The following is a 26617-nucleotide window of genomic DNA, read 5'->3' as shown; positions in this document are numbered from 1 at the left end:
AGTCAGTAACACAGTTACGAAATACCAGTGTTTAAAAATGGGTCACTCAGTAGTGCATGTATTTTGTTAATAAATAATGGCTAATGACTTCGATGAGAATAAGTTATGAGGCCTAGCAGAAGAGATATTTCGAGACGAAGGATAGTTACAATGATGAGAATAATATAAGAATTCTTGTGCATAGAACATGGACAATTAAGGTATACAGAGGCGGCTTCCTCCCTTGAATCATATTTGAATTGATTGCCTCCAGCACCTACAATCTCCCCCCTCCCTCCCCGGCTTTAGACAATTCACGCACACGCACAGCTTTCTGGTGATTGCCCCTTCAGAATCCCGAGTGCGCACCATCATTCTCCTTTCTGGGTTCACCATCACACTTTTACCGACAGGAACAGATACCAGTAGAGTTCACTTAGCTGTTCCAAATTATTTAACTTTCAATGCTCATGCCATAGCAGCCGATACATCGAACGGGTATATAGCAGTAACAGTGAAGGGGGAAGCTTCACTTTTACAATAAACATGGCACCTCGGGCTACACTTGAAGCGCATCGGCTGCGGGACATTCTAGATGGAACACCAAGACCGCACATACTAACTGGGGCCTTCAACGCACATAATCCCGGCCTGGGCGGTAAGAAGTATTCAGTCCGAGGTCGTCGCCTTTATTAATTAGGACATCAAAATATCCTGGAAATTCCTAATGGTGGGCAGCCAACCTTCTACAAGGCAGACAGAGCCAGAATAATCAACGTCAGGATGACCTCTTCGTGTCTCATGTCTACGGCAACATCGCTCGTAGACATCGAAAGTCATGGCAGTGACTACTTATCAACCTACATCTCTTTGGGCTGTTCTACGTGGAACACACAAAGAAAGGCTACAATTGTGGATTCAGACCTATATGATTTACGTATGAGAAGATTGTTGGTGCGCTAAGTGGAATAAAAAAAGCAGCACTATATATCTGAAACCACATCGAACTGATTGATAGGCTGAAAATGAGTATCAGAGGATCCAGGCAATCCGCCTCAAATGGAAACAGGTGAGCAAAGAACGTTGTCTGCAGATGCCATTCACAACGTTAGGCAAATGTTATATGCAACGTCATCTAAACAGCTGAACAGCAGGCAATGAGGGGTTTCTGCTTCTGACTTGATCCCAGACAAGCACTGTCAAAAATGTGGAGCATTGTGTACGTCCTGAGAGCTTCGTAGACCAAGCTTCATGCTTTTAGTTATGTTGCACAGTCCCGTAACCTCAACGAGGAGGACGAGGTGGAGGCTTTTTGCTCCAAGATCACTGCTCCAACGGTGCTCGCATGTTTTCTCTGAGCGGCACAGAAGGTTCCCGAGACAATGAACACTACTGCAACAGAGCAATCTTTTTCGATCCCGGAGCTTCCTGGTGCGTTGGCGTTGGTGAACAAGGTGCCATCTCTTGGCCCTGACTACATCGGCTTCGCCTTTTGGCTTTTTTTTGCCATCTTCTATGGCAGCTGGGAAAGTGGAGGCTTCGAGTCTTGCAGGAAGCAGGCTCGTGTCATCCCTGTACTCTACAGACTGACAGGTATCCAACAGACATAAACTCCCATCACCCGATACCTCTTTTCAGCTGTGTAGGAATGCTTATGGAGGAGACCATAATGAAACGAGTAGACTGGGTGCTGATGGGTATGAATGTCTGCCTTCTGCAGATTTCGGTGTTCAGAAAGGCCGCAGCAGCCTAGACGATGTGCTTATCCTTGCTATTTGCGTCGAACTCAACAAAGCTGCACAAAACATTCCTATCGCCATATTTCTTGACTTCAACGGATCATTCGACAACGTGACTCACGAGGCTGTCATATATGCTCCGAGGACTGTGGGAATTGATCGTTGCAGGTACAACTGGATCTCAGACTACTTCACCCATCGGTTCTTCTACATTTCCAGAAAAGATGGTAACACGGCTCCACACACAGTGCATCGAGGAGGTCCGCCAGGGGGCTGTATTAGGTCCCACTGTATTTGACATCTTTGTCATTAGCCTTAGGTAGCGCATTTCTGCATCGTTGGAAGTCTCCTTAAATGTAGATGATACCCGAATATGGAGCTGTAGTATAGGCAAGCGTAACCGGCCAGCAAGCTCGCAGAAGGCCATACATTTTATTCAGACATTTCCATTGGCACGGGGTTTAATAATTTCACAAGTGTGCCACCATTGCCCTCACTAAGGGCGATATCTCGCGCTACTTGTTAATGGCTTCACACTCTCCCATTCAGTATGAGTCACGCATACGTGCCAACTGTTCCAAATTTTACGGTGGAACTGCATATGTCTACCCTCCCATACATTTTCCAATGTCCGTGCCTCAAGTCTTCCACGCCCTCCTAAGAGCAGGCAAGACGAACCAGTAAGGCATGTGCTGACAGCTGGCGTAGCAGGAAGAAGGCTAAGAGGCCACGCACTGCATAGTTTCATGCAATAATTACTAGAAGAAGCTCTAGTGCTAGTCTCTACGGTGGCTGCAAGCGGGGCAATTCAGCCAGCATGGGAATTATGGGAGGTACGCGAATATGACAAACTTCGTCTTTCTCTTCGTTTTTGTAAGTTCGTCATTTTCAACAAAGTGCAGTGTAAAATATGATTGAATAATTATTATTAAAATTATCCGCAAACAGGATTCGAACACGGGACCTCCAGCACAGAAGCCTGACACTGACGCCATTACGGCACGGACGCATACATCGGCAAGCAGCATAGAACGCCCTTGCGAATTTATTGCGGTCAAGGCAACGTCTTGAGGTGGTTGGCGCATTTCAATTTGGACCCCTCAACAGGTTGAGCCGCTATTACTCGTAGCAGCCATTGTGCGTGTTCGCAGAGTATTCGACAGACGCGGAATGCAAAAGCCCCGAAAATAAGTAAACTGTTACACTCAGTGGTCTACTTTGTCTTTTTTACAGCTCCGATGATAGCTCACATTCGCAGAGTTGAATGGCTGCGAACTTTTTTTGTAAACTTGGAATTTGGGATTGTGTTACAACTTTACCAATGTTGCATAAGGTTTTATAAATACTGCTCCAGCGGAAAAAAAAAGTTTCACTCGTCTGTCTATAAACCTCCGTTGGAAGTTTTCCAGTGGTGACAAGGTTCAAGAAGGCTGCTTGCTCCGGGCAAATTGATTCAGGCAAATTCTTAAAGTGGGCAAAATCTGCGACAACATAGTTGCTGAAAGACTTACTGTGTTTTAAAAGGAATGCGTGGCTTCCTGGTCTCGGTTCCAAGCTTGCTGCTGCTGCCTGTGTGCTATGTCTAAGGCTAAACCGTCATTAATATAGTGCGCATGTATTCCACAAAAGGCGCATGCTCAAGACAAGCTTTCAATAAATACGTGCTACCCTCCTCCCCCTCCCACTCTCCACCCTCTGGTTTCATGTCCCAAGGATATTTTTGAATTTTGGTGTTCGCAGGCTGGCAGGGCACAAGTTTCTGGCTGTGAAATTCGATGGACTAGTGATATAGACCCTTCATGTTCGAATATTAAAGGAAGACATGCGCTCATAGGCGAACACCTTCGGTATGCATCAAAGCAGCACTGGTGGCTGCTCTGTGAATGTTTTACTAGACATGTATATGGCTCTCTTTGAAGATCTCCTGTGACACTGCCTTCCCATGTTACAGTGCATTTCCCAAACCAACATAATATGCTCACTGGTACGCAAGTAAAAGCCCTGAGCGTGTGTCTAGGCTTACCGAAAAACACAAGTGTAGGAACCCTTTCTGAAACCAGATACTTGTCTGTTCCAGTGCTTTTGCAGCAAAATTTTTTGCAAGCTCATGTGCGCTTTGTTGCCAGAGTGCTCGGTCATCCGCCTGCTGCAGGCCTGGATTATCACCGCGAATTATCAGTCTTTCTATGCCAGACGCCGTGACAGAACTACCGTGACAAGCCACTGTGACGGAGTCATCCCGACACAGTCATCATGACAAAGTCGCCTTGACAGAGTCATCCCGACACGGTCACCATGACAAAGTCGCCATGACAGAACCACCGTAACGGAGCGTTCCATGACAGAGATACCATCACAGAGAGACCGTTGCAGAGCCACTACGACAGAGCCACCGTGAAAATTTCCGTCGTCATCAGATATGTCGTCAACGCGTATCACCAGCTTTGGGACTTTGGTGTCACGAAGCTCCGTTGCACACACAGTGATTATTTCCTTCCTCTTTTACTCTGTCTATTCCCCCTTTCCTTTACCCCGTATAGCAGCAAACCGGACGGTCGTTTCCTTGATCTCCCGGCCTTTCCTCTCCTTGCTATATATAAATATATATCTCCGTCATTGTAAATTGTCACTTTAGTAGCTGGTTTCAAGAGCAAGAGAAAATATTGCCGGGCCAGTGCTCACATACTTCGCTCTTGAGCATATTGATGCAGGAAAGATACAGGCACAGAGATACAAACAGGTCTGTATTTACTGAAGATAGAAATGGCGCCTAAGCAGCAGCCGCGGTCTTCGTCGTCTCCATTCGCGAGACACCTTCTTCGCCCTCTTCCCCGCAATGATATTGCCACATGGTGTGGCACAGCAAGGGGACTGAAGGAGACAACGAGGTTCATCTCGGCATCGCGAGTCGACGCTTACGTTTCGTAAAGTGCAAACGCCTGGATCCCCATTCAGCATGCATACTACAGCAGGGTATAGCGACAATTTGGTGGAGCTTGCTGAGTAAACTCAACCTATGCAGGAGACCCCACTGGACAGCAAGATCCTCGCCCCACAATTGGAGTTGACTTCAGTTCACTGCACAAGCCAGCGAATCCGAGGCCTCGCCCCAGAATTTGGAAACCTCCAGGAAAAAGTGATGACTGCGACCACTGCGACTTCTACGGAAAGAGTGACACCCACTTACCTAACGCTGCTGAACCCCCAAGTGCCGGCGGCTTTTTATGGCAACAGGTTTGAAGACGTGGAAGATTGGCTGGCGGAGTTCGAGCGCGTGACTGCGTTAAACGAGTGGGAATGGGAGTGGGTTTAACTGCAAACTCAGGAACGTCTACTTCAGCCTCCAGGGTGGTACTCGCACAAGGTTTATGAACCGCGAAAATGTCCTGTCATACTGGAGACTTACTCCAGCCCCAATCGCCGGGAGAAAGCGGAGCGAGCCTTTCAGTCACGCGTTCAAGAGCCCACGAGAGCGTCACGATGTACGTGCAGGACATGACGCGTCTCTTTCAGCGTGCCGATTCGAGCATGTCGGAAAAGAAGGAGGTGCATCATCTGATGAGAGGCGTAAAGGAACAGCTCTTTGGCGGTCTTGTTTGTAATACACCCGAGGCTGTTGCGGAGATCCTCACCGAAGCCACCGCCATGGAGAAGACGCTTCAGCAACCGTCGAACATGTACAACCGACAAGTAAATGCCGCCTGCACTCCGGATACGCCGGTAGGCTTCGGGTGCGACGTCGCCTTGCTTTGCGAGCTCATTCGCTCAGTGATTCGCGACGAGCTGCAAAAGCTCCACTGTACGTCGCCACCTCCAGTCAGCTCCCTCGCCAGCGTCGTACGCAACGAAGTACAACAGGCACTGCAGGCACCTCTTTCCAGCAGTGAAGCACCACCTCTGCGAAGCGAGTCCCGGCGAAAGATTTACCCAGAAACATTACTGAGCCCCACCCAAGCTTTCGCACCTCCTTATGTTGCGTCTCCAGTCGCGTTGCAATGGGCGCAAGCCACTCCGACAACTCCGCTACCGTACTTCGACGATCACCGAACACCCGCGAGGAAATCGGAGGTTTGGCGAGCACCCACCCGATCGACGATCGCTGTGCTACCACTACGGTGAAGCTGGTCACGTGTATCGGGAGTACCCTTACCGACGACTCGGACTGCGAGGTTTTTCTATCCATTCGCCTCGACCTAGGTTCGTGCAAAGGCATCCCGAAATCGCAGAATTCCTCGAACAGCAGCGCAGGCCGGGCACATCGTAGCGGGATTCACGCTTACCCTCACCGCGGCGATATTTCCCTGCTCGTGATACCACCTCGAGGACGACGCAAGGGAGATCACCAAGTCCATGCCGGGAAAAGTGACGTCAGCGATCTTCCGAGGTGGGGCCGCTCATACTCGACGCGCTCAAGAACTCGTATCGTGCCGACCGCAGAACAAAGAAAACACGAGGACTCCAGAAGCAGTTCCCGCGAACAAGATTTCACTGCACATACCTGTGTTGATCGACGACAGAAAAATGAGTGCTCTTGTAGATACCGGCGCGGATTACTCTATTCATAGTGGCAAACTGGCGAGCGTTCTGAAAAAAGGTACGTTGTGCTGGAATGGGGCACCAGTTCATACGGCAGGTAGCCACGTCGTCACACCACTTGGCTTATGCACGGCCAGAGTAGAAATTCGCGGTGCTGCTTTTCTCGGAAATTGTCTGGTTCTAGCGAGTGTTTCCGCGATTTAATTCTTGGGATGGACTTTCTCCGGGAATATGGCGCCATTATTGACCTCTGCGAACGCTGCATCACTTTCTCGACACAAAGGGCGACAACACAGACTGACGCCATTGGACACAGATCCGCACTTCGCGTTTCGGACGACAGCATCACGATACCGCCGCGTGCGAGTGTTATGGTTCCGGTCAAGACCGACGAGCTACAAGGCGGTGAAGCCATTGCAGAAGGCAACATTTCTATGTTGCGGACCCATGGTATTTGTGTAGCGTGAAGCCTTGTAGAATTTTATGATAACCAGACAGCGGTCCTCGTTCCCAACTTTACCTTTTAGCATCGGCACATTTTTCGTGGCTATGCCATCGCCTACGCTGAACCATCAACGGACATCGTCGAGTGCTTTGCTTCTGAAGTGGACACAGACGATGGTTCTCTAAGAGACATCAATGTAAACTCCGAGCTTATGGAGGACCAAAAGAGCGCACTGCAGGAACTCTTGAACGAATTCCGCGCGTGCTTCGCTCGCTCTACTAAGGTGGGCCGAACGCAAATCATGAAGCATCGAATAACGACATCGGCCGACGCACGCCCCATCAAACAACAACCTTATCATGTGTCGCTGAAAGAACGTGAGGCAATTCAAGCCCAAGTCAAGGAGATGCTAGATGGTGGTGTCATTCAGCCTTCGTACAGTCCATGGTCCTCCCAGGTTATTCTGGTCAAGAAACAATTACGGAACTCTTCTTTCTGTGTTGATTATCGGCGCCTCAACGATGTTACCAAGAAGTACGTGTACGCACTACCACGTATCGATGACTCTTTAGACAGGTTGTGGCGAGCTAAGTACTTTTCGTCTCTGGATCGAACGAGCGGTTGCTGGAAAATTGAGGTAGATTAACGAGACCGCGAAAAAACTGCTTTCGTCACTCCAGATGGCCTTTACGAATTCAGAGTACTTCCTTTCGGTCTCTCTTCAGCACCAGCAACTTTCCAGCTTATGATGGACACCGTTCTCACTGGTCAGAAGTGGCAAAGCTGCCTCGTCTACCTCGACGACGTGGTTGTTTGTTCAGCGACATTTGGCGACCACCTGAAACGACTGCGGTAAGTTCTCGAAGCCATCCTCACCTCACCCGTAAGCCTCAGAAGTGTCATTTTGGCTACAAGGAGCTGATGTTTCTGGAACACGTGGTCGGTGCGGAAGGCGTTAGCCCCGATCCCGCGATAACTGCCGCTGTAGCCACGTTTCCAACACCGACCGACAAGAAAGGTGTCCGACGCTTCCTGGGCCTTTGCGCATACAACCGGCGTTTCATCGACAATTTCTCGAAGATGGCGGAGCCGCTGACTCGCCTCATGAGGGACGATGTATCGTTCGTCTGGGCCTCATAGCACGAGACTACTTATACCGAGCTTCGACAGCGTCTGGTGTCAGCACCAGTTTTGCCCCACTTTTACGAGGAGGCGGACACGGAAGTTCATACAGACGCCAGTAACGTTGGTCTTGGTGCGGTGCTTGTACAATGGCAGGAAGGTATTGAAAGAGTGATCGCCTACGCAAGTCGCACATTGTCGCGTGCAGAGACGAACTACACCACCAAGGAGAAAGAGTGTCTTGCCGTCGTATGGGCGTTGGCCAAATTTCGACCTTACCTCTATGGCCGCCCATTCAAAGTTGTAAGCAATCATCACTCGTTATGCTGGCTTGCAAATCTGCGGGACCCTTCTGGACGACTGGCTCGGTGGAGTCTACGTTTGCAGGAGTACGACGTGACCATCGTGTACAAGTTGGGCCGCATACACGAAGACGCTGACGCACTCTCGCGCGCCCCTATAGACGCTACCGACCAAAACATTGAGGACGATGGCGCTTTCCTTGGGGCCGTAAGCGTTACTTATTTGTCCACACTGCAGCCGCAGACGACGCACTACGGCCTATATTCGAACATCTGGAAGGGTGAAACCCATCAATACCCCGACATATCACTCAAGCATTGCCGTTTTTTTGTTTACGACATAACGTCTTGTATAAAAAGAACTCCGCTGCCACCAACAAGACCTACCTTTTGGTCGTTCCAGCAGACCTCCATGCCGAAGTTTTGTTCGCCTGTCATGGCCTCCGTCTGACCATTTAGGTTTTAGGCGAACGCTTGATAGAGTGCGGCAATCCTACTACTGGCTGAAACTTGCCGAGTGTGTTAAGCGGTACGTCCAAGCCTGCCGTGAATGCCAGCGCCGAGAGTCACCAACTGTGAAGTCTGCGGAATTGCGGAATCCGATTGACCCACCTGGCAAATCTTTCGACCAGGTCGGCATGGATCTTCTGGGCCCGTTTCTAGTGTCATCTTCTGCCAACAGCTGGATAATCGTCGCCACAGACTATTTAACGCGGTATACTGAGAGAAAGGCGCTGCCTCGAGGCACAGCTTCTGAGGTTGCCCAGTTTTTCATACAGAGCATCGTCCTACGGCATGGTGCTCCATCGCATGTCATCACAGACCGAGGCAAAACCTTTAGAGCACAGCTCATTGAAGATGTTTTAAAACACAGCAGCACGACCCATTGAAGGACAACTGCCTATAATCCGCAGACAAACTGCTTGACCAAACGACTGGACAAAACGATGACTGACACGCTGTATATGTACGTAGACGTACAGCACAAGACGTGGGACGATGTACTGCCTTGCGTAACGTTTGCCTATAACAGTGCTATGCAAGAAACAACACGCTTCACGCAATTTTACCTCGTTTACGACCGTGAAATGTAGACTATGTTGGAAGCAATGCTGCCGTGCGACAACATCGATCATCTCGACCTCGCCCAAGATGCCGAACTTTTCGTGCAACGCGCGGAAGAAACCGTCAGCTTGCCCGAGTGCACATAAAGAAACAACAGAGCATCGATGCGCACCGTTACAATCTCCGCCATCGACAAGTCGAGTTCCAACCTCGTGATCGAGTTTTGGTGTTGACTCCCGTGCGCCGAAAGTGAATATCAGAGAAGCTTTTGAGTCATTACTTCGGACCTTGCAAAGTGTTGCAGCAAATTAGTGGCGTGAATTAAGAAGTCCTTCCTGACGGAAGCCAGCCTCCTCGGCGTCGACAACGGCAATCTGAGATTGTGCACTTTGTGCGGTTGAACCCGTACAATAGCCGCTAATATTCGACGTTTTCAGCCGCTTAGGGTAGTTTTTGTTCTTGCTCGTCCCTCAATACCTTGTGACTATATAGCATACCGCAGTGATTGTGACTATAGCCTACGTGTTCGTACTAGGCCATCTCGGCGCTCTCACGTCAATCCTATGTATGTTTTCCTTTATTTTTTTGAAGAGGGGGTAATGCCACATGGTGTGGCACAGCAAAGGGACTGAAGAAGAGAACGAGGTTCGTCTCGGCATAGCGCGTCGATGTTTACGTTTCGTAAAGTGCAAACGCCTGGATTCCATTCAGCATGTATGATGCAGCAGGGTGTACGCCGACAATATTAACACCACGTACAGGACTCACCATCATATTTACAGTCATGTGCCATTACAACTACATCATCTGTCACTGGCATGTGCATTCCTTCTGCGAGTGTTACCATCTCTGCCACTCCCAGTCACCACACTTCTTCAAGTACAACTACTTAACTAGCTGCACTGCGCACACCGTGAACCAGAGAGCTGTGCCTTGGGTCATCTCCTCCGACTCACGAGCGGCACTGCAGCCCCCGAAGTCATCATGCGCGCAGGAGCAACACATCAGGGTCATCGGGGGCCTATCTATTAAAACATGCGAAGTGCATCACAACGTTGTGTTGCAGTGGTTACCAGCCCACTGCAGTATACAAAGCAACGTCCAGGCTGACTGCTGCTAGGGCTGCACACGACATTTCGAGAGAAATGGTCCAGACACCTGTGTCAAGAAAAGATGCGGCGACACTGATATTCGCACACGTTTGGCCCTTGCGGCAATCCGTCTGGAGAGATACAAGCCATCAGTTCGGGCGCCTCCAAAACATTGATCCGCCTTGTCATTTTTGTATGCTGCGTGGCCTCCATTGGTAAAAAGAATGATCCTATCATATATATATATATATATATATATATATATATATATATATATATATATATATATATATATATATATATATATAGGCATAGCTGATAGAAGATTAGCTATGACTAATAAAAATCACGCCCCTCGGTTAACCCCTTTACTTCTCTCTCTCTCTCTCTCTCTCTCTCTCTCTCTCTATATATATATATATATATATATATATATATATATATATATATATATATATATATATATATATCTTCAACTTCTCATTGTTATCGAAGGAGCTTGAGAACAATGCTTAATGGTACCTTGGCCTACGGCACTTATTGGGAAGACCATGCGCACGTGCTACTATAATTAATATTTTATTTATTAGGTCCACTTTTCTGACTTCAACACAGAGCACGTTGAACCTCGGAGCGGCCGACGCGCCATCTCTCGTAGGTCGCGCGAAAATAATTTCGGGGGTGTATTGATTGCTGTGAAGAGCTACCGGCAGATGGCGCAATGGTTAGCGGTTGGGAGGAAATGGAAGTTCATTCTTGGGATAAAGGATTCGCTCCAGTTCAAGATACTAGGGAGCATGTACAGAGCTGTCATATAAAAGCATGAAGAAAATCAAAACTGCGAAAATTCGTTTATCCTTGACATTTTTGCTAGAGCCGTTCTAATTTATGCGCGGTGATAAATGGGGAAGTATTTATAGGCCCATACGTCTGCAATTTCACAAAACACACTTACTAATGCCCCACGGAGTGGCGTGGAAAGAATTTTCTGTTTTCATATTCTCTGATATTTCCAACGCTGACCCGGCAGAATAATGTTTCATTCTCAAAGTTTCTAAACTTTGAGAATGAAGCTTTCAGAATTTTTGTATGTTGGCACTCATATGCATCCATTCGTTTAGTCGCCCCTCTTTCTATTGTGCTGGACGGTGTAAACAGTTTTGCATCATGGTTATAATGTTAGCAGCCCCAGGATGATATACTACGTGCATTTTCAAGTATTAAATGTGTTGATGAAAACAACAGGAAGCATGGCCGCAATAACGCAGTATACGTCCGCTATTTCATTCTTAATTTTACCAGTATGTATCCCTCCTTCTTTAGCGTTAAAGCCAACGTATATTATTGTTTTTAGAAGCATCGCTTCCGTTTACAGTTTGCTCAAGAATATTTCCTAAATTTTGCTGCTCTATCATACTAATGCGTTGTTCCCATGCGTTTTACGATTCTTGTATCAGTGCCATTGTAAGCTTACAAACAGGTGCACAAGAAACAAGGCATATGGTGCTTGAGCTTGTAATATTCATGAATATATGCCTTTTCACTGATCGCAATGAGTGTGCAAGAAACAGAAAAGGACACAATATTCATTTGTACTTTACACAGTCGATGTCTTGAACCCAAATTAACGTTTAGAGTCACTACTATCTAGAAAGGATCATAAAACGCAGCGTTAAAGCTTTCATAGCGATAACTATTGGAAAAACGAAAATAAGAACATGTATTTCAATTTCTTCAGACTTTGCCTGAATCCATGTGCCATCAAGACACAAATTTACTTTTTCGTTTGGACGATCTATGTTAATGTTTCAGTAACTAAGTTTTATTTTTGTCCTTGCTGTATATTTGGAACCTTGCGTTCATGAAATGAACTACAAGTTAGCTCCAGGTGTGGTACTCTTATGCGTTTACGATGTCGTGGCGGCTTGTGCACCCTTGGTAATGCCTGCAGCCTCGCTAATGTTTTCTTACTCCCTAGCTAGATTAACGAAAAAGAAAAGACGTGTCGAGATAAAGGAGAACAGTGTTGCAGGAAACAATCTAAGCGGAGCAAGGGGGAATACTGAGGCGCGTCTTTTGTTGCTTCATGTGGAGAAAGGATCCACACAGCGTTGGCACTACGCAGTGAAGGCGCTTACTGCACTCACGGAAGCGCTGTTATCGCTTCAGAGCTAAGGGAAGTACGAAGTGCATGCTTGTCCAACGCTTCTGCTGCCTCACCCACTCCTCTCGCGTGCTGCTGATCCAGCACAGTTATCCCCCCCCCCCCCCCCCCCTCCCCGTTCACCTTGTAAGCGCAGCTCGGAAAGTTAAGGTTCTTACGAGCTTCCGCAATCTTTTCTCAGGCTCCAGGAAATTAAGCGAGAACGTTGCTTAGGCAAGACGCCAGGGATGCTTGCTAAAAAAGATAGGAGTGCTTCAACGTAGCTGAAAGTTCACAAAGGTCTCGGCGCGGGGATCTCTATAATACATTGTTAAGCGGTGCTTGCTTGCCGCTGCCGATCAGGTTGCGCGCTTGGGGCGGATATGAGTTGGAATGACGAGACAATGAAGGCTGGCTGCTTATTGACTGCTCCTTTTTTCTTAAATTGAAGAGCGTCATTTCTAAAGGCTGATGTTTTGCTAAGCTATTCCTTCTTTGTTTCTTTCTTGCCGGCACGGTTTTGCCTCAAGATCCGCCCAGCCCTCCTATGATTCGAGTTCAGTCGACGACCGCAACATCGGTACATCTGCTGTGGGAGCCACCCGACATTCCTGTCACTGGTACGGAACTCGTGCATTTCTCACAATTTCGGCGCGTTCTTGGGCAGAGTTATTGCTAAAGATATCAAGGCAAGCAGTAAATTTTTGACTTTCAAGTAGTATGTGTGACGTATTGGACTTCCCTTGTTTCTAAGGAAGAGACATTTGCTTTAAATTATTAGCCTTCACTTCAGATGTAGTAGCAGTACGAAAATCAGAGAACTGAAGGAATACTGTAACTTTGTTGAAAAAAAAAAGAAATTAAGGAAGGCTGTGCCAGGGCTGATAGGTAAGCAAGTAAACATGCATTTTTTTTTAGTGTGCTCCTTCTTTCTGTGAGTGTGTTGCTTAAGATAGGTTGATACGTGCAGTCTTTCCAGCTGCGTTGACAATATTAGTCTGAGTTGACCACTAAGTCCTTAAACGTTTTCTGAGTTAAGTATAAAAAGATGCTTGATGCCCTGTTGGCAGGCTACATACTACACTACAAGGAAGAACAGAATGACTGGGTCAAGCAACATGTACCAGGGACGCAGCAAAGCATCGTACTGGAAAACTTGCGATGTGGAACACGTTACCAGCTCTACATGGAGGCATTCAATGACGCTGGAAAAGGGGATCCTACCCAAGTACTCAGTGTCAAGACGGAGGGCACAGGTATGAGCAGCACATGAACTTGCGATTATTCTGACAAAATGTCATTTTTTTTCATATTCCTCCCTGTCAAATGCAACATAGCTGAAAGTGCAGTCTTTGCCAAAAATTTCAAAGCCATCACGTGCTTGTTCGGTGATGTCAGAGCGTTGGGGCCGCTGTGATTTTGTTGTGAAAAAACTATACAGTTTCAGAGTGCGAGCGTGTCTTGGTACCAAGACTGGTGTCAAATTTTGTCACTCATGCAGTCGCTTTGAAGTTTTCGTCAAAGGCTATCTATGAACTGCCATAGTACAGAAGGGCCCCAAGCACATCGCCTTTTTCAGACAAGCCACCAGAATCTCTTTCACCGAACTAAGCGCCTATGTTTCCACCACCAGCAACAAGTATCATTTACATTAGTTAGCACAGACAGCACCAAATTGGGCTGATTGCGAGGTGAATAACGCTATCGCTGACTAGCAGCTGGACGCTTTTATTTAGATGTCCATATTAAAGAAAAAAAAGCAAGCATTAAAAATGACGGATGGCTGCACAGCAACGCGTGCATGTAAGAACAGCCTCGTACGGCTTGTTATTTACTGCATTGTTAAGCTGTTGATGCTAAGTGATCATGAAACAACTAGGAGAACTGAACACCTTGATTAGCTTGGCCACTTACGTTCAACTAAACTGTTTTCTTTGGGCATCGTCATCTTCCTTATGGCCGTCACCAGCCTCTCTACATGGCTTTGACTTCGTTGTCCGCATAGACAGGCGTCCTATTCCTAGGACGCGCACTGTCCTTTGGGAAGCAGTAGTAGGTGGTGTGAGCACTTTCCGGGGCTGAATGGCAGGCATGGCACACAGAAATTCCAAGGTCGCAATTGAAAGGTTCTTGAGTTCGATTGCCAGTGGAACCTTGAGTGTGTAATTTGCCTTCGATGCGCTTTCCTTTCATCCGGGCGATAAGGTGGCAACTTCATTGCCACACAATGTTTATGCTATAGCTACCTTCCCGTATAAGAGCGTCATGCGGTGGCTGCTGTCTTGAACAACAGGCCGGTCCCTGATGTGGGGTAAATCCACCCCGAAGATGGTATAAGTCGAGGCCTACTTGTATTAAAGCAAAGATTTCTTTGGCCCTACCACCCACACATTTGCGGGTGCTGTCAGCTCCTGTCTTTCTGAGTAGACGCTGGGGTCCGCCTCACAAAAGCTCTCACTCAATGGCACAATAGCCTGATACTCTACCCACTAAGCCGCAGGTGAATGCATGGCAGTAGTGAATAACGTGAATAGGGAATAGTTTGAGTCGGTGCTTATTGTCGCCAGGTCCCCTAGTGCCTGGCTGGTTGTCTTGCCTCTATGCGACGCTGGAGCCCCACAGATGGCGCGTCCATGCTGTCGCGGCTTTCGGTTTCTTTCTTTGTGGTGCGCTCCTGCCTTTGCGTCTGGAGGGAACGAGAATCGAGAAGCGCAGTGAAAATTTTATCGTGAAACGCGAAATGAAGCAGCAGTGAAGCGTAGCGAAAGACGGCTTGTAAAATGGTTTCACACTTACTCATAAAAGAGAATTAGAGTACCATCGATACGCAGCAATATGACAGCAGCGGAATCGGGCAATGTCATTTACAGCTGTAAGCAAGTACTCTGACTTTGTACAGGACAAGATCGGTTCGGTGCATAATGTCGACATTAGATTAAGCTTTCAGTGGGCCATGTCTACGGCATTGTAGCGCCACAATCTTACGTTGGGTGGAGCTTTCCCGGATGAAAATGACTGCAGATTGTGCAGGTTCTTTGTTTGCAAATTAGTTCTAAAGAATAACAGCGTTCTTCGTTAAGACCAACGAAATCATCGCTTATACCAATACCCACATTGGCTACAATATACGCACAATATTTAGTGCTTTTCAGCGAACAACTTTCACTCTCTAAGTTGCACAACTATTATCCCTAAACAAAGGCAGCTGTTGTCGAGCGCCGCTTCTTTTCGTTCGCTTTTACTTATTGCGGGGGTTAAGGCCACGTTGTAACCAGCGCGGTTCACAGGTTTACTGCTAATGAAATTTCGCTAGACGCGGTGGCAAGGAAGCACGGCGGCTGACGTGTAGGCGGAACAAGGGCGACCACACCGCACGGCCTTCCAAGGCGATTTATGGTTCATTACGAAAAAACCAGCCGTCTCTGGCGCGCCGCCTGCGACGCATTAGGGCAGGATGTTCTGCACAACAGCAGGGGGCGTGCTGACCCCACTCGCCGGTTCGCTCGCTCAAGCAGCGGCGGCAGCAGTAGCAGCAGCGAGCTGATAGCGAAACTAAAACCCTCCCCGCGGCGGTACGAAGAGGCGGGCACAAAGAAAAATACACACGCGAAAGAACACGAAATGAATGCGCAGCAGCGGGCAATACGACCCTAATCGCCATGCGTGTCGTCTTTCCACGCGCGCAGCGTACGCCGAACAGCACCACCCTGTGAGTGATGACTCTGGTGCAGCAAATAATTCCCTGAGGTTAATTATTTGAGTGTGTTAACGAGCCCTTCGGCCGGACCCCGAAAAATACCAACGAACGCCCGTTTTCCCGATGCGCTAAGCAGCTTCGGACGTAGCTGGATAGATGGGAGAAGAGGCAGAAAAGAAAAAACAAAAAACAAAAAAGAGTGAGAGCGAGCGAGAGAGAGAGAGAGAGAGAGAGAGAGAGAGAGAGAGAGAGAGAGAGAGAGAGAGAGAGTTGTAGCCATACGGGTGCAAGATAAACGTAACAAGCTAAAAAAGATGTAGAGATCCGGTGCATCAAAGAAAGAGTGAGCAGGGGGTAATGGGAGAAGGAATGGGGTTAGAGGAGGGCTGCAGAACAGTGGTCCATTAATAATGACCAGGCTAAAGAATTAACGAAGTAGGCAACAACTTTGTTTGTTCTGCCGATCAAGAAGTGCGGCCCGAGTCTGGCCCGACGGCTGACGCGGGCGCCTGCCAGTTATGAGGTCCCAGCGGTGGGCTCCGCGAACGCGCTAACGAAGCAGCCAAGCTTGGTCGAAGTGAAGGCAAACGCAAAACGAATAGAAAAGCGCGCTTCCGCAGCGAGTACTGCGCTTCTGTGTACCGCTCGCGAGGCGTCACTTTCGAGGAGGAACAAGTTGAAAGCTGAGCAGCCATAATAATCTTTCGAGCACACGCGTTTCGCTGGATCGCTAACCAGGCCGTCATCCCGAGGGGAGAACAGATGATACCGGCTTCGGAAAGGCCCTTCATGCGCAAAAATCGGGCGCTGCTGCTACGAGCTACTAAAACTCGATCTGCTGTCACTACGCATAGTGCACGTTTAGTGCCTTCGCCAACGCTATCAACAGCAATAGTGATGTCTGTTATTGAGGTAATGGTGTTTTTTCCTAGCGATGTAGCAAATGTCGCGTCGCGAGCATTATTTAAAGAGATGGCGGGCTTGTTAAAAAAAAGGCGTTGAAATGAAGAGCGACAAATGGTCATTTGCCACAAGATTCGACCAACTTCAAGTACTTTCTTGAGTTTTCGATGCCAGTTCTGTCGAGCAAAAGACATGAAACCACTGGTCAGTTCATGGGCGAGTAGAATGACACACAAAACCGAGTCTTAAAAAAACGTTTACTGATGGTCACACTAAACCGTCTCTAAATATTAATGGTTACTTCTGCCAATAGGTGCTATGGCTATGAGCATATTCAAAGGGGATTAGAGCTGAGCGTTTCGATACCGAGTTCGTGTAATAGAGAAAAGATTGTGAACTGCGTATGGGGAAATTAATATTTTTGTTTTTTTTTTCTTGGTTCTAAAAGCAACAGAGGGAGCTAACTATGGTCTTGAGGCTTTAGTGCAGCAGTAAAACAGTGAGACTCCTTGGCGAGCTCTTCACATAGCTGCTTTTCCCCCAAATGTCCTCGAGAGACCCGTGTTTCAGTAATTACGCGGAAATCTCCACCTCATTTCTGAACGCAAAGCCTTTTTTTGTTCGATTTACAAGACAGCCTTATTTCATATTTCGAATGCATCTGCAGCTAGATACGCTCTCGACAGCCTGCGCTAACAAATATTTATTGGCACGATCTATTGTGAACGCTTTACTCTGCAAATGTTTATCCTGCTACTTGACTGGCAGTATTATGTCTTACGTGAATTACATCCTTAGGAAGAAACTGTGCATTGAAAATACTTAGTGCACATTATGCTTTATGGAACGATCGACGGCGAAGTTAGCATCGCTTAAGACCCTAATCAACGGAGGTATTTTGATTGGTACTACGGAAACAGCATGGGCTTCTTAATGGCTGCCATTTTTCACTAATCTTTCGAGAATAATGGAGTAATCTTTCTTTTCTGTCATTTCATTTTTGAGGATAGCGAGTGTTTTCTCAGTTGACAGAAATGAAATTGTTTTGTTTGTCTTTATTACCTTTCATCCTTGCAAGCCTTAACGCAAAAGAAATTCGTATCCTCGGGAAATCTTTCTCTTCGCAGACGCAACCTGTTAGTAGCGAAGACGTTGATTTGGTCTTCAGTTTCAAAAGGTACCCTTTTATGCTTGGTTTTAGCAAAGCGTGAAAAAGAAAATGAATGAGGAAAAATTAGTAGCCTATGCCAGTGGGAGCAGCAGCCTGAGACCCTATAACGCCTGTTTCTAGTCTAGTCCAGTCTGTTTTTATTCCAATCTCCGGACGTAGAACTTACACAACCACCGACGCAAGCATCAGGCGGTAACGCGCATAGTTATTTGAAGCGCCCAATCAAACGCTCTCCTCATTTATAGCTCACTTTTGTGTGTGTTCAAAGCGCATAGAATTACCTACATTGAGCTGTTTCTCTTATCTAAGTGGCTGACAAGAGGCGAGGAGCACGCAGCAGTGGAGAAAGTTTCGGTGGGGCCAAACCAGCACAGTGAAAGTAGATAGCCTGACGAGGAAAGTAATCACGGCGTGTCAAATTGGTTCGCTTCCCCTTCCTCAGCTTGTGGTTGCTGGTCATAGCCAACGGCGGCGTGCAACGGAAAGTTAGAAACGCCGCTGAAACAGATCCTCAGCGAAAAAGAGTTCTCGGAGTGATGTAGCATACGTGCTGAAAGGGTTCGATAAACGTTATACTACCACGTAAAACTTCTTATTATACGCAAATAAGTACATGCTCACCGGCATCTCAGAGTAGCCATTGCCAGAGCGATCATCGGGTAGCAATCTTCTCTTCCTTTTGGAATGGGGCAATCTCCGACTATTCAGAAAAAAATTCAGTTTCGTTAGGCATGTTAATGTAGTTTTTACGCTTACAATTCACTTCGATGCAGTGTGATGTTGTAGTTCTCTGACGTCGCGCGACAGAAGGCGAAGCGGGCGCAGCTGAAAGCTTTGGTCAATGGAGAGGGCTAATGCCGAATTGATGTCAAATCAGAAATAATCGTATTGTTTTGTTAGGTATAATCATGCATAATCAGTGTACACATTATCTAAGATGATGTGTACATGGTTTCGCGGTTTCCGTGACGTCGCGTGATAGAGACGCGAAGTGGCGGTGGTCCGAAAACTTTACGTACCTTTAGTGGACGGCTGACTGCAGAATTGGAATAAAAACAGTTTAGAATAGCTTCACGTGACAGCGCCCCTAATCTGCGGCCAGGCTATGGCTCCCATAGCTGAAATAATAAATGTCAATAAGATGTTGGTATACATCCAATCACAATATATAAACTACCACTCGAAACGAAGAGTTGTAAGGCGTACTTAAAATCCTAAAATGGCGCAGCAAAAGCCATGCATAGCGATATGTTTGTATAGATGTAATCAGTCGGCATTCCAAGCAACAGCTATACATGATTAGCTTTTTTTTTGGAGCAGTTTTTAGGAAAAACTAATCAGCGCATTAGCATATCACACAAGCAAGTCCTGAACGGCAGTCACAAATTTTTTTTGTTATTTTACTACTTCCTTAACTACGTTAGGCGATATCTGCTCGTTTGAAATTTTTACCATGTCCGAGCTGTCATACAGAGTCCTAAGGATACGGTCATCTGGTAAAAATCTATTGTTGTTGTCAGCACTTTTTATGTGCAAGCTATTATGTGATTTGGCTCAATTGAAAGGCGCTATTTGAATTGGTGATCAACAATGGTGTAATTACAAATGTCACTTTAGTCAACGTTTTGACTAGTGGACACATCTTCGTGTATTGAATTCGTATTATAAACTCAAAGAGTACCGAATCAATACATTTTCGGGTCGTGTTTAGCCACATATAAGTTTGTGACTTGTTTTATGATGTTTCCAGCATTTTTTTTTGTTATTTTGTTATGTGTTTTTTCATCTCGCTTTCTCCTCTTTTTTTTTTACATGCTGAGTCGCGTTTGCCTCTTTGGAACAGCCGGTCCTAAGGGGCCCACATTTCTTTGTATTTTTTCTTCCCCTAATAATACATAAAATAAATATGCCGTGTCCAATAGCGAGCTTTGCTCGCCAACTTTCTCATCCATTCTCCGTTTCTTACCCCAGCGCCCGTGGCTCCTGACAAGTCCTCTTTCCTGGCGATCAACTCGACGTTCGTGCTTCTGCATCTGGGTGCGTGGTACAGCGGTGGCTGCCACATCAGCTTCTTTGTGGCCCAGTACAAGCCCAAGGGAGAGTCCGAGTGGACGCTCATCTCCAACCACGTGCAACCGCAGACAGAGACCCTGATGGTGCCCCAGCTACAGCCGGGCACCTGGTACAATCTGCTCATGACGGCGCACAACGACGCCGGGTCCACGGACGCCGAGTTTGTTTTCGCCACCTACACGGAGAATGGAGGTATGGTAGCGCATTCTCCCCCAAGTCTTGCCGCTCAATTGCTTCGATTTAGATTTGAATATAGAACTTGCTATTAACTGCACTGGAGGAGACTCTGGCGCCGCGATCATTGATCAGTTGCTGTTGGGAATGATCGTTAGTTCATGTGTTTGTGTGATATGCGTGCTTGTCGTTTCATGCATTCTTGCGCCTTCATTTCCGACGCTTTATTGCCTTTATTGGCCAAACTTTTGAAGCAATTCTTTTTTATTCAATAATACTGTGCACAATAATCGTGGAACCTTGCACTTATGGCGCGATATCTTCTTGAAATGGATCAATTTGCAAAGTCGAAAATTCCTTTGATGGCAGAAGCAGGAGGATTCGGCAAGTCCATTTACTAACCATCGCCCCTAGCTGGCTGAAGCACCTTGCTGTCAGCTCCCACAAACAGTAGCGCCCGAGCTTTTTTTAGTAATTTGGTGAGAAACTGTATCCGGGGTCGGAGTCACAGATGCCAACCGATGGAAACACGCTGCGAAATGAAAATAAATGAACCAGCTGCTTTAGACCCGCTGCTCGCGGTTATAATCTGTGAATCTATTTTTTTACAAAGGCGGCCTTGCTCTCCTTGGGACGCTAATTCTCTGTGAGAAATGTATTCATTCGCTTAGTGTCGCTGGTGGATGCGCCAACCCATAGGCGGAAAGTTTTGGTTCTGTCTGCATGGTGGGGGCGGAGGGAACCTGGGTCCCAACCTGCGCTCCGAATCAACCATATATATATATATATATATATATATATATATATATATATATATATATATATATATATATATATATATATATATATATATATATATATATATATATATATATATATATATATATATATATATATATATATATATATATATATCGTGGCATATGAAGACAACAAAGACACCAAGAGCAACACAACGGACGTTACTTGTACTTTCTAATTGAATTAAAGGAAGTATAAATTAGGAAATGAAAATGAATTAAAAACTTGCCGTAGGTGGGAAACGATCCCACGCCTTCGCATTACGCGTGCGATGCTATACCAATTGAGCTACCACGGCACCGTACTCCCATGCACTTTCTGGGGTATTTACGTGTTGATATTACAACTTAACATCGACGCTTGCGGCAGAAAAGATGTTCCACACCCACCGCCAAGGTTTGTGAGTGGTGGCGCTGGCTAATATTGCCAGAGTTAGTTCTAATGTCAACACATAAATACCCCAGAAAGAGGATGGGGGAACGCTGCCGTGGTAGCTCAACTGGTAGAGCATCGCACGCGTAATGCGAAGGTGGGTCGTTCCCCACCTGCGGAAAGTTGTTTTCTCATCCGCGTTCTTTTCCATTGTTTTATCATCTGTTTAACCCAATTATTAAGTAGCACTTCTCCACTTCTCCTGTGTTGTCCTCGGTGTCTTGGTTTGTTGGCTTCTTATGCTAGGATCAATAAATATCGGGCCCCTCGGTAAACGCCCTTTCTTCTCTCTCTCTCTCTCTCTCTCTCTCTCTCTCTCTCTCTATATATATATATATATATAAAGCATTTATAACAGTTTCACTTGAAGAAACTTTGTGTCTCTCAGCGTCTCTCGGTGATGCAATCTGCCTTCGTATATTTGTCGTATGCCTCGCTATTGCTAATACTGACTAGCTTTTTCCGAGAAACTGCAGGCTCTATCTCTCTCTTTTCTCTCTCTCTCTCTTTGCTGCGCATGACTGCTATTCATTCTGATTTCGAGTGAATCCGGCTTGGCCTCATTTCGGTTATTGAGTGAATTATACAAGGTGCCCCAAATATCATGCGCTAAGTCTTTAAAAAAGGGCAATTACGTTACTCGAAGCAAACCTAGTTCATATTGTTTTGAGTACAGTGGAGTGGCCGCCAAAATTTTTCGTTACTGAGATCTATTTAAGTTATTGCAATTTAATATCGAACTCGAGAAATACTATCCTAATTATAGAAGTGTCAATGAGGCATTTGTATACACCCCAAATAACATCCAACTGTGGTGTTCTTAGCAGCGCAATAATGACGTACTAATTTTTTCCTGCTCGTAAAGAAATCCCACGAAATATAAAAAAAATATCTCATGATTGCGCTCCCATCCGCATCATAAAGCAGTACACCCAAATACGCCGACTGAAAGCAACTGATTTGCCTGCCACAAACCCGAAGAGACAGCTCGTCACCTTGATAATGGTAAGGAAGGAGTACCAACAGCAGGTTTCGCGACTTCGCACATATTCCTTTCTCTAATTTCTACGTCACACTTATGATCCATCTCCCAAGGTCGACTGATCACATTCATAACAAGAGCCCCTTAATAACGCGGCCGAACTACCGCTCTTAGAATGCACGAAACGCCAAAGGCAATGGAATAGGCATAAAACGTTTCAAAATCCCGGCTCTACTCGCACCGCATCGAAAGAGTGCGTGCGCAGTTTTATGGCTGTATTTCGCACCAGAAACTTGCTTCGGACCGCAGCCAAATTAAAATGACGGTTTTATTTTCCATGAGAGTGTATACCTGCTGCTAAATGAAGCTCGTGGCAAAAGAAAAAAAAAACGCATAAACAGACCGGGGAGCGACCCATATGTTGAAGAAAGGTAAAACCGATACTTTCAAAAAGTAAATGTACCACTTTTAAATGAGCCCAATTGGTAATCAGGACGTCTGCACAAAAAACAACAGAAAAAGAAAACCATCAGGTTTCACTAGCCCTTGTTATCTGTGACTTCGTAAGCGCTGCTGAACACCAGCTGCTGCCTAGAGCACGTGTTTGAGTAAGTGTCCTTCTGCAGCTATGCAGTACTGAGTCCGCTTTATCACATCTTCAGTGGCTTTCTTGATGAACGACGCTGGAATTCTACGGCAGACATCCGTTATCCTTGCCTTGAGCTCATGTGACGTCGTCGTCTCGATCATGTAAACACGGTATTTCCCATAACCCCAACGAAAGAAATCGAGTCGAGAGAGTTCAGATGACCTAGCCGGCCAATCCACAGGCCCGTGTTTTCCAATCTGTTGCGCATGAAAAGCCACATCCAGCAAGTTTCGTGCTCGGCTGCTGTTTGGTGCTGGCGCCCCACCCTGCGGAGACCACAGAAGTGAAAGACCTGACAACAGGACTTCGCTAATAAACTAATCCGCCACTTCTTCAAGGATTTCTTCCACGTAACCCTACCAAGTCAGTGTGTGATCGAAGAAGATGGGATCGATTACAGCACCGGCGTAATTTCTGCACCACATATTGAACGACCACTGGTACTATGCCGAATTCGTTTTACCCAGCGTGGATTGGAGTCACTCCAATCTGTGCATTAAACAAATTTACCTTGCACTTTCTGCGAAAATTGGCTTCACCTGTGCACATGATGTCGCTCAAAAAGTCCGGTGACTCATGGGCTTTTGTGAGGAACCAATTCAAGAAATCTAGACAATTCTGCAGGTCCCAATTTTCTGAGAATGTTGCTGGTTAAGGTGGTGCGTGTGAAAGGCCGAAAGACTTAGAATCCTCTAAAATGATGACTTGGAAATTGGTACCTGTGCGGCCACGTCCCACATGCTAGCATGAGCACTTGAGGCCATAAATGCTAGAACATCCGCGCGTAGGCTAGGACTCAAAGACGGAATCCTCCGCCGCTGATTCTGGAAGCTGCCGGTTTGTCTCAGGTTTCAATAATTTCTGATTATATTCGATGCATTTGGCCTACCGTCACACCTCCGAGACTGATAAAAATATTTCCGGCCTTCGCCTTGTTGCCATTTGCAGCTCCCAAAGCAGGGATAATTTTTTCCTTGTGCTCACTAGAGAAAAACCTGGCGACTGGGACGAAACAAAACGCACCTTTAAATATTTGCACTGAGGTCGTCAGTTCGCTTTTGTTGTTCTAGGCAATGTGGAAAAAAAGAACTATTTGTGCACTTTATCTGCGTTAGGACAACAGCTATGACAGCTTGTTTTCAACTAAGAACAAGCGCGACATGTTACTTCGGCCGGGGCGCGGCAGATAAGGCATTAGCTCGATCACGATGTTTTTCTTTATTTCCTTTATATTGTTCTGACTAACATAAAGATAGCCTGTTCGAGGGCGTTGCTTTATGATGCCGGTGGTAGTACAATCACGTGGTATTTTTCATATTTCGCCGGGTTTATTTATCAGTCGGAAAAAATTAGTGCGCAATTAGTACGTCACTGAAAATGCGGCAGTTAGATGTCGCTTGACTGTACCCACAAATGCCTCATTGGCACTTTGATAACTTAGATAGTAGGTCTCGAGTTAGATAATTAATTAAATTATACCTAAATAACTCTCGGTGATGAAATAATTACTGGCGGCTATTCAACTGTACTGGAAACAATATGCACTAGCTTTTCTGTGTTCCTATCCCTAATAAATGTAACTTATTAATGAGTTTTTCTTTTCTTTTCGGGAGTCGTTAGCATTGCTTACTGGAAAGAGAAGCAATACTGAAACATAAATCATTCACGTGCGTTTCGCATGCCATTGATATAAGACTTTGCCGAAGGGGTCACTGAAGTCTGCAGGTTTCTTTTCAGTGTCAAAAAAGCTTGCAAAGCAATTTTAAGCGAGGTGAACTTACAGCAACATATTCATTCTCTAGGCATAGGCTATCCATACCCTTAGAAATAATTGGTTATTGTCTCCCTCCTCCTCTTTCAAAAATTAATTCTAGTGTTTTACGCACCGAAACCACGATTTGATTGTGAGGCACCCCTCTTTTACAAATATAATAAATCTTGTTCTGTGTACATACTATGCGTGTGCAGGTTTTTAACGTGGAAACTTAAAACAATGTTGAAGTGAACAAATACAAAATGCTTCTTATGCTCTTGTCATCCTACAGTGAAGATTTGAAGAAATAAAGCGAAATTCTTAATTACAAGCCGTGCATGTCCGCTCCAATAATGATGCATTAAGCTATTAGCCCAAGTAAAATTTTAGATGTAAAGGTAGAGGCAAGTCAGAAGAAACCTCTAATGTTGTAGGTGACCTAATTCTGGTAATGACATTTTGCTTGTGTGTGTGTGTGTGTGTGTGTGTGGAAGGGGGGGGGGTAGCCTTCGGCATCACTGGGGAAGGGGCGCACCGCCCCCCTCCGGAGGGGGCTACGTAAGGGGCACGAGCCCTGGAGCCCCCCTGTAGTCGGTACCTATACGCCAACTTGCAAAAGAAGGTGTAGAAAAGAGAACGAGGGCTGAAACGGCTTATTGGCCAGACTGATGCCACCATTCATGAGGCCAAGTGACACTACTCATCTATAAAGATCAAACTAACACGCTTCGGGTTTTAGAACCACCTTTGACTAAAAATAGGGCCCACCTATTGGAACTCGGGCAGCCAGTGTGAAACACTCTATCTTATTTCAGACATTATTTTAACGTTGGCATTTGCAGGTGGTCGCTGTGCCTAACGAAGTAGGGAGCGAGAAAATTTCTGTGTGTAAAATGGCGCCAGAGTTTGAATGCAGTCTACATTGGAATGAAGATTGATGACAGGAATGCTTTATCCGAAGGATGGCGGGGTGAAAAAGAGAACAACAATGTCAAGGACTGAAAATGAAGAATGATCAGGGTGCTGGACAAAAAAAAAACAAGAAAAATATAGATGTGTTTTTTTAGTGCCTCTATCGCTCGTGTGAACTAGGTGCAACCGAGTGGGTTGATGTCATGAGCTCAGCAATAATTAGTGTCTGCGTCGCTGGCGTTGATTAATTCAGATGCTGGAACTTGCATTCCGTTATCTCACATTATGCTATAGCAACCAGACCCGCCATGGTCGCTTAGTGGCTTTGGTGTTGAGCTGCTGAGCACGAGGTCACGGGATCAAATCACCGTCACCGCGGCCGCATTTCGACGGGAGCGAAATTCAAAAACACCAGTGTACATACACTTATGCGCACGTTAAAAAACCGCAGGCGGTGAAAATTAATCCGGAGTCCCCCATTACGGCATGCCTCATAATCAGATGGTAGTTTTGGCACACAAGACCCAATAATTTAGTTCTAAAGAGATGGAAACCAGAATAACTTCCGACGTGTAACATTTTCATGGTGATTCGTACTGTAAGAGACTGGTCGTTCTGCAAAACTGTAGAAAGTTGGGCTTGCTGGTT

General features: G+C 46.2%; 1 protein-coding gene and 1 non-coding gene across 2 annotated transcripts in view; one reads left to right on the top strand and one right to left on the bottom strand.

Moving 5' to 3' along the window:
- The window catches only part of LOC135919173 (cell adhesion molecule Dscam1-like), a 556253-nt gene that overhangs the window by 448159 nt on the left and 81477 nt on the right, over window positions 1-26617 (top strand). The window contains exons 18-20 of the mRNA XM_065452886.2: window positions 12953-13042; window positions 13493-13678; window positions 20165-20458. Coding sequence (XP_065308958.2) covers window positions 12953-13042; window positions 13493-13678; window positions 20165-20458 — 570 coding nt within the window. The remainder of the gene's footprint in view (window positions 1-12952; window positions 13043-13492; window positions 13679-20164; window positions 20459-26617) is intronic.
- Window positions 21468-21539, bottom strand: TRNAT-CGU (transfer RNA threonine (anticodon CGU)). The gene has a single exon. It is a non-coding gene; the product is annotated as a tRNA-Thr (tRNA).

Source organism: Dermacentor albipictus, chromosome 3, assembly GCF_038994185.2.
Source record: "Dermacentor albipictus isolate Rhodes 1998 colony chromosome 3, USDA_Dalb.pri_finalv2, whole genome shotgun sequence".
NCBI classification, from domain to species: Eukaryota; Metazoa; Arthropoda; class Arachnida; order Ixodida; family Ixodidae; genus Dermacentor; species Dermacentor albipictus.
Note: the sequence above shows the minus strand (reverse complement) of the source record. Positions and strands in the feature narration are given on the sequence as shown.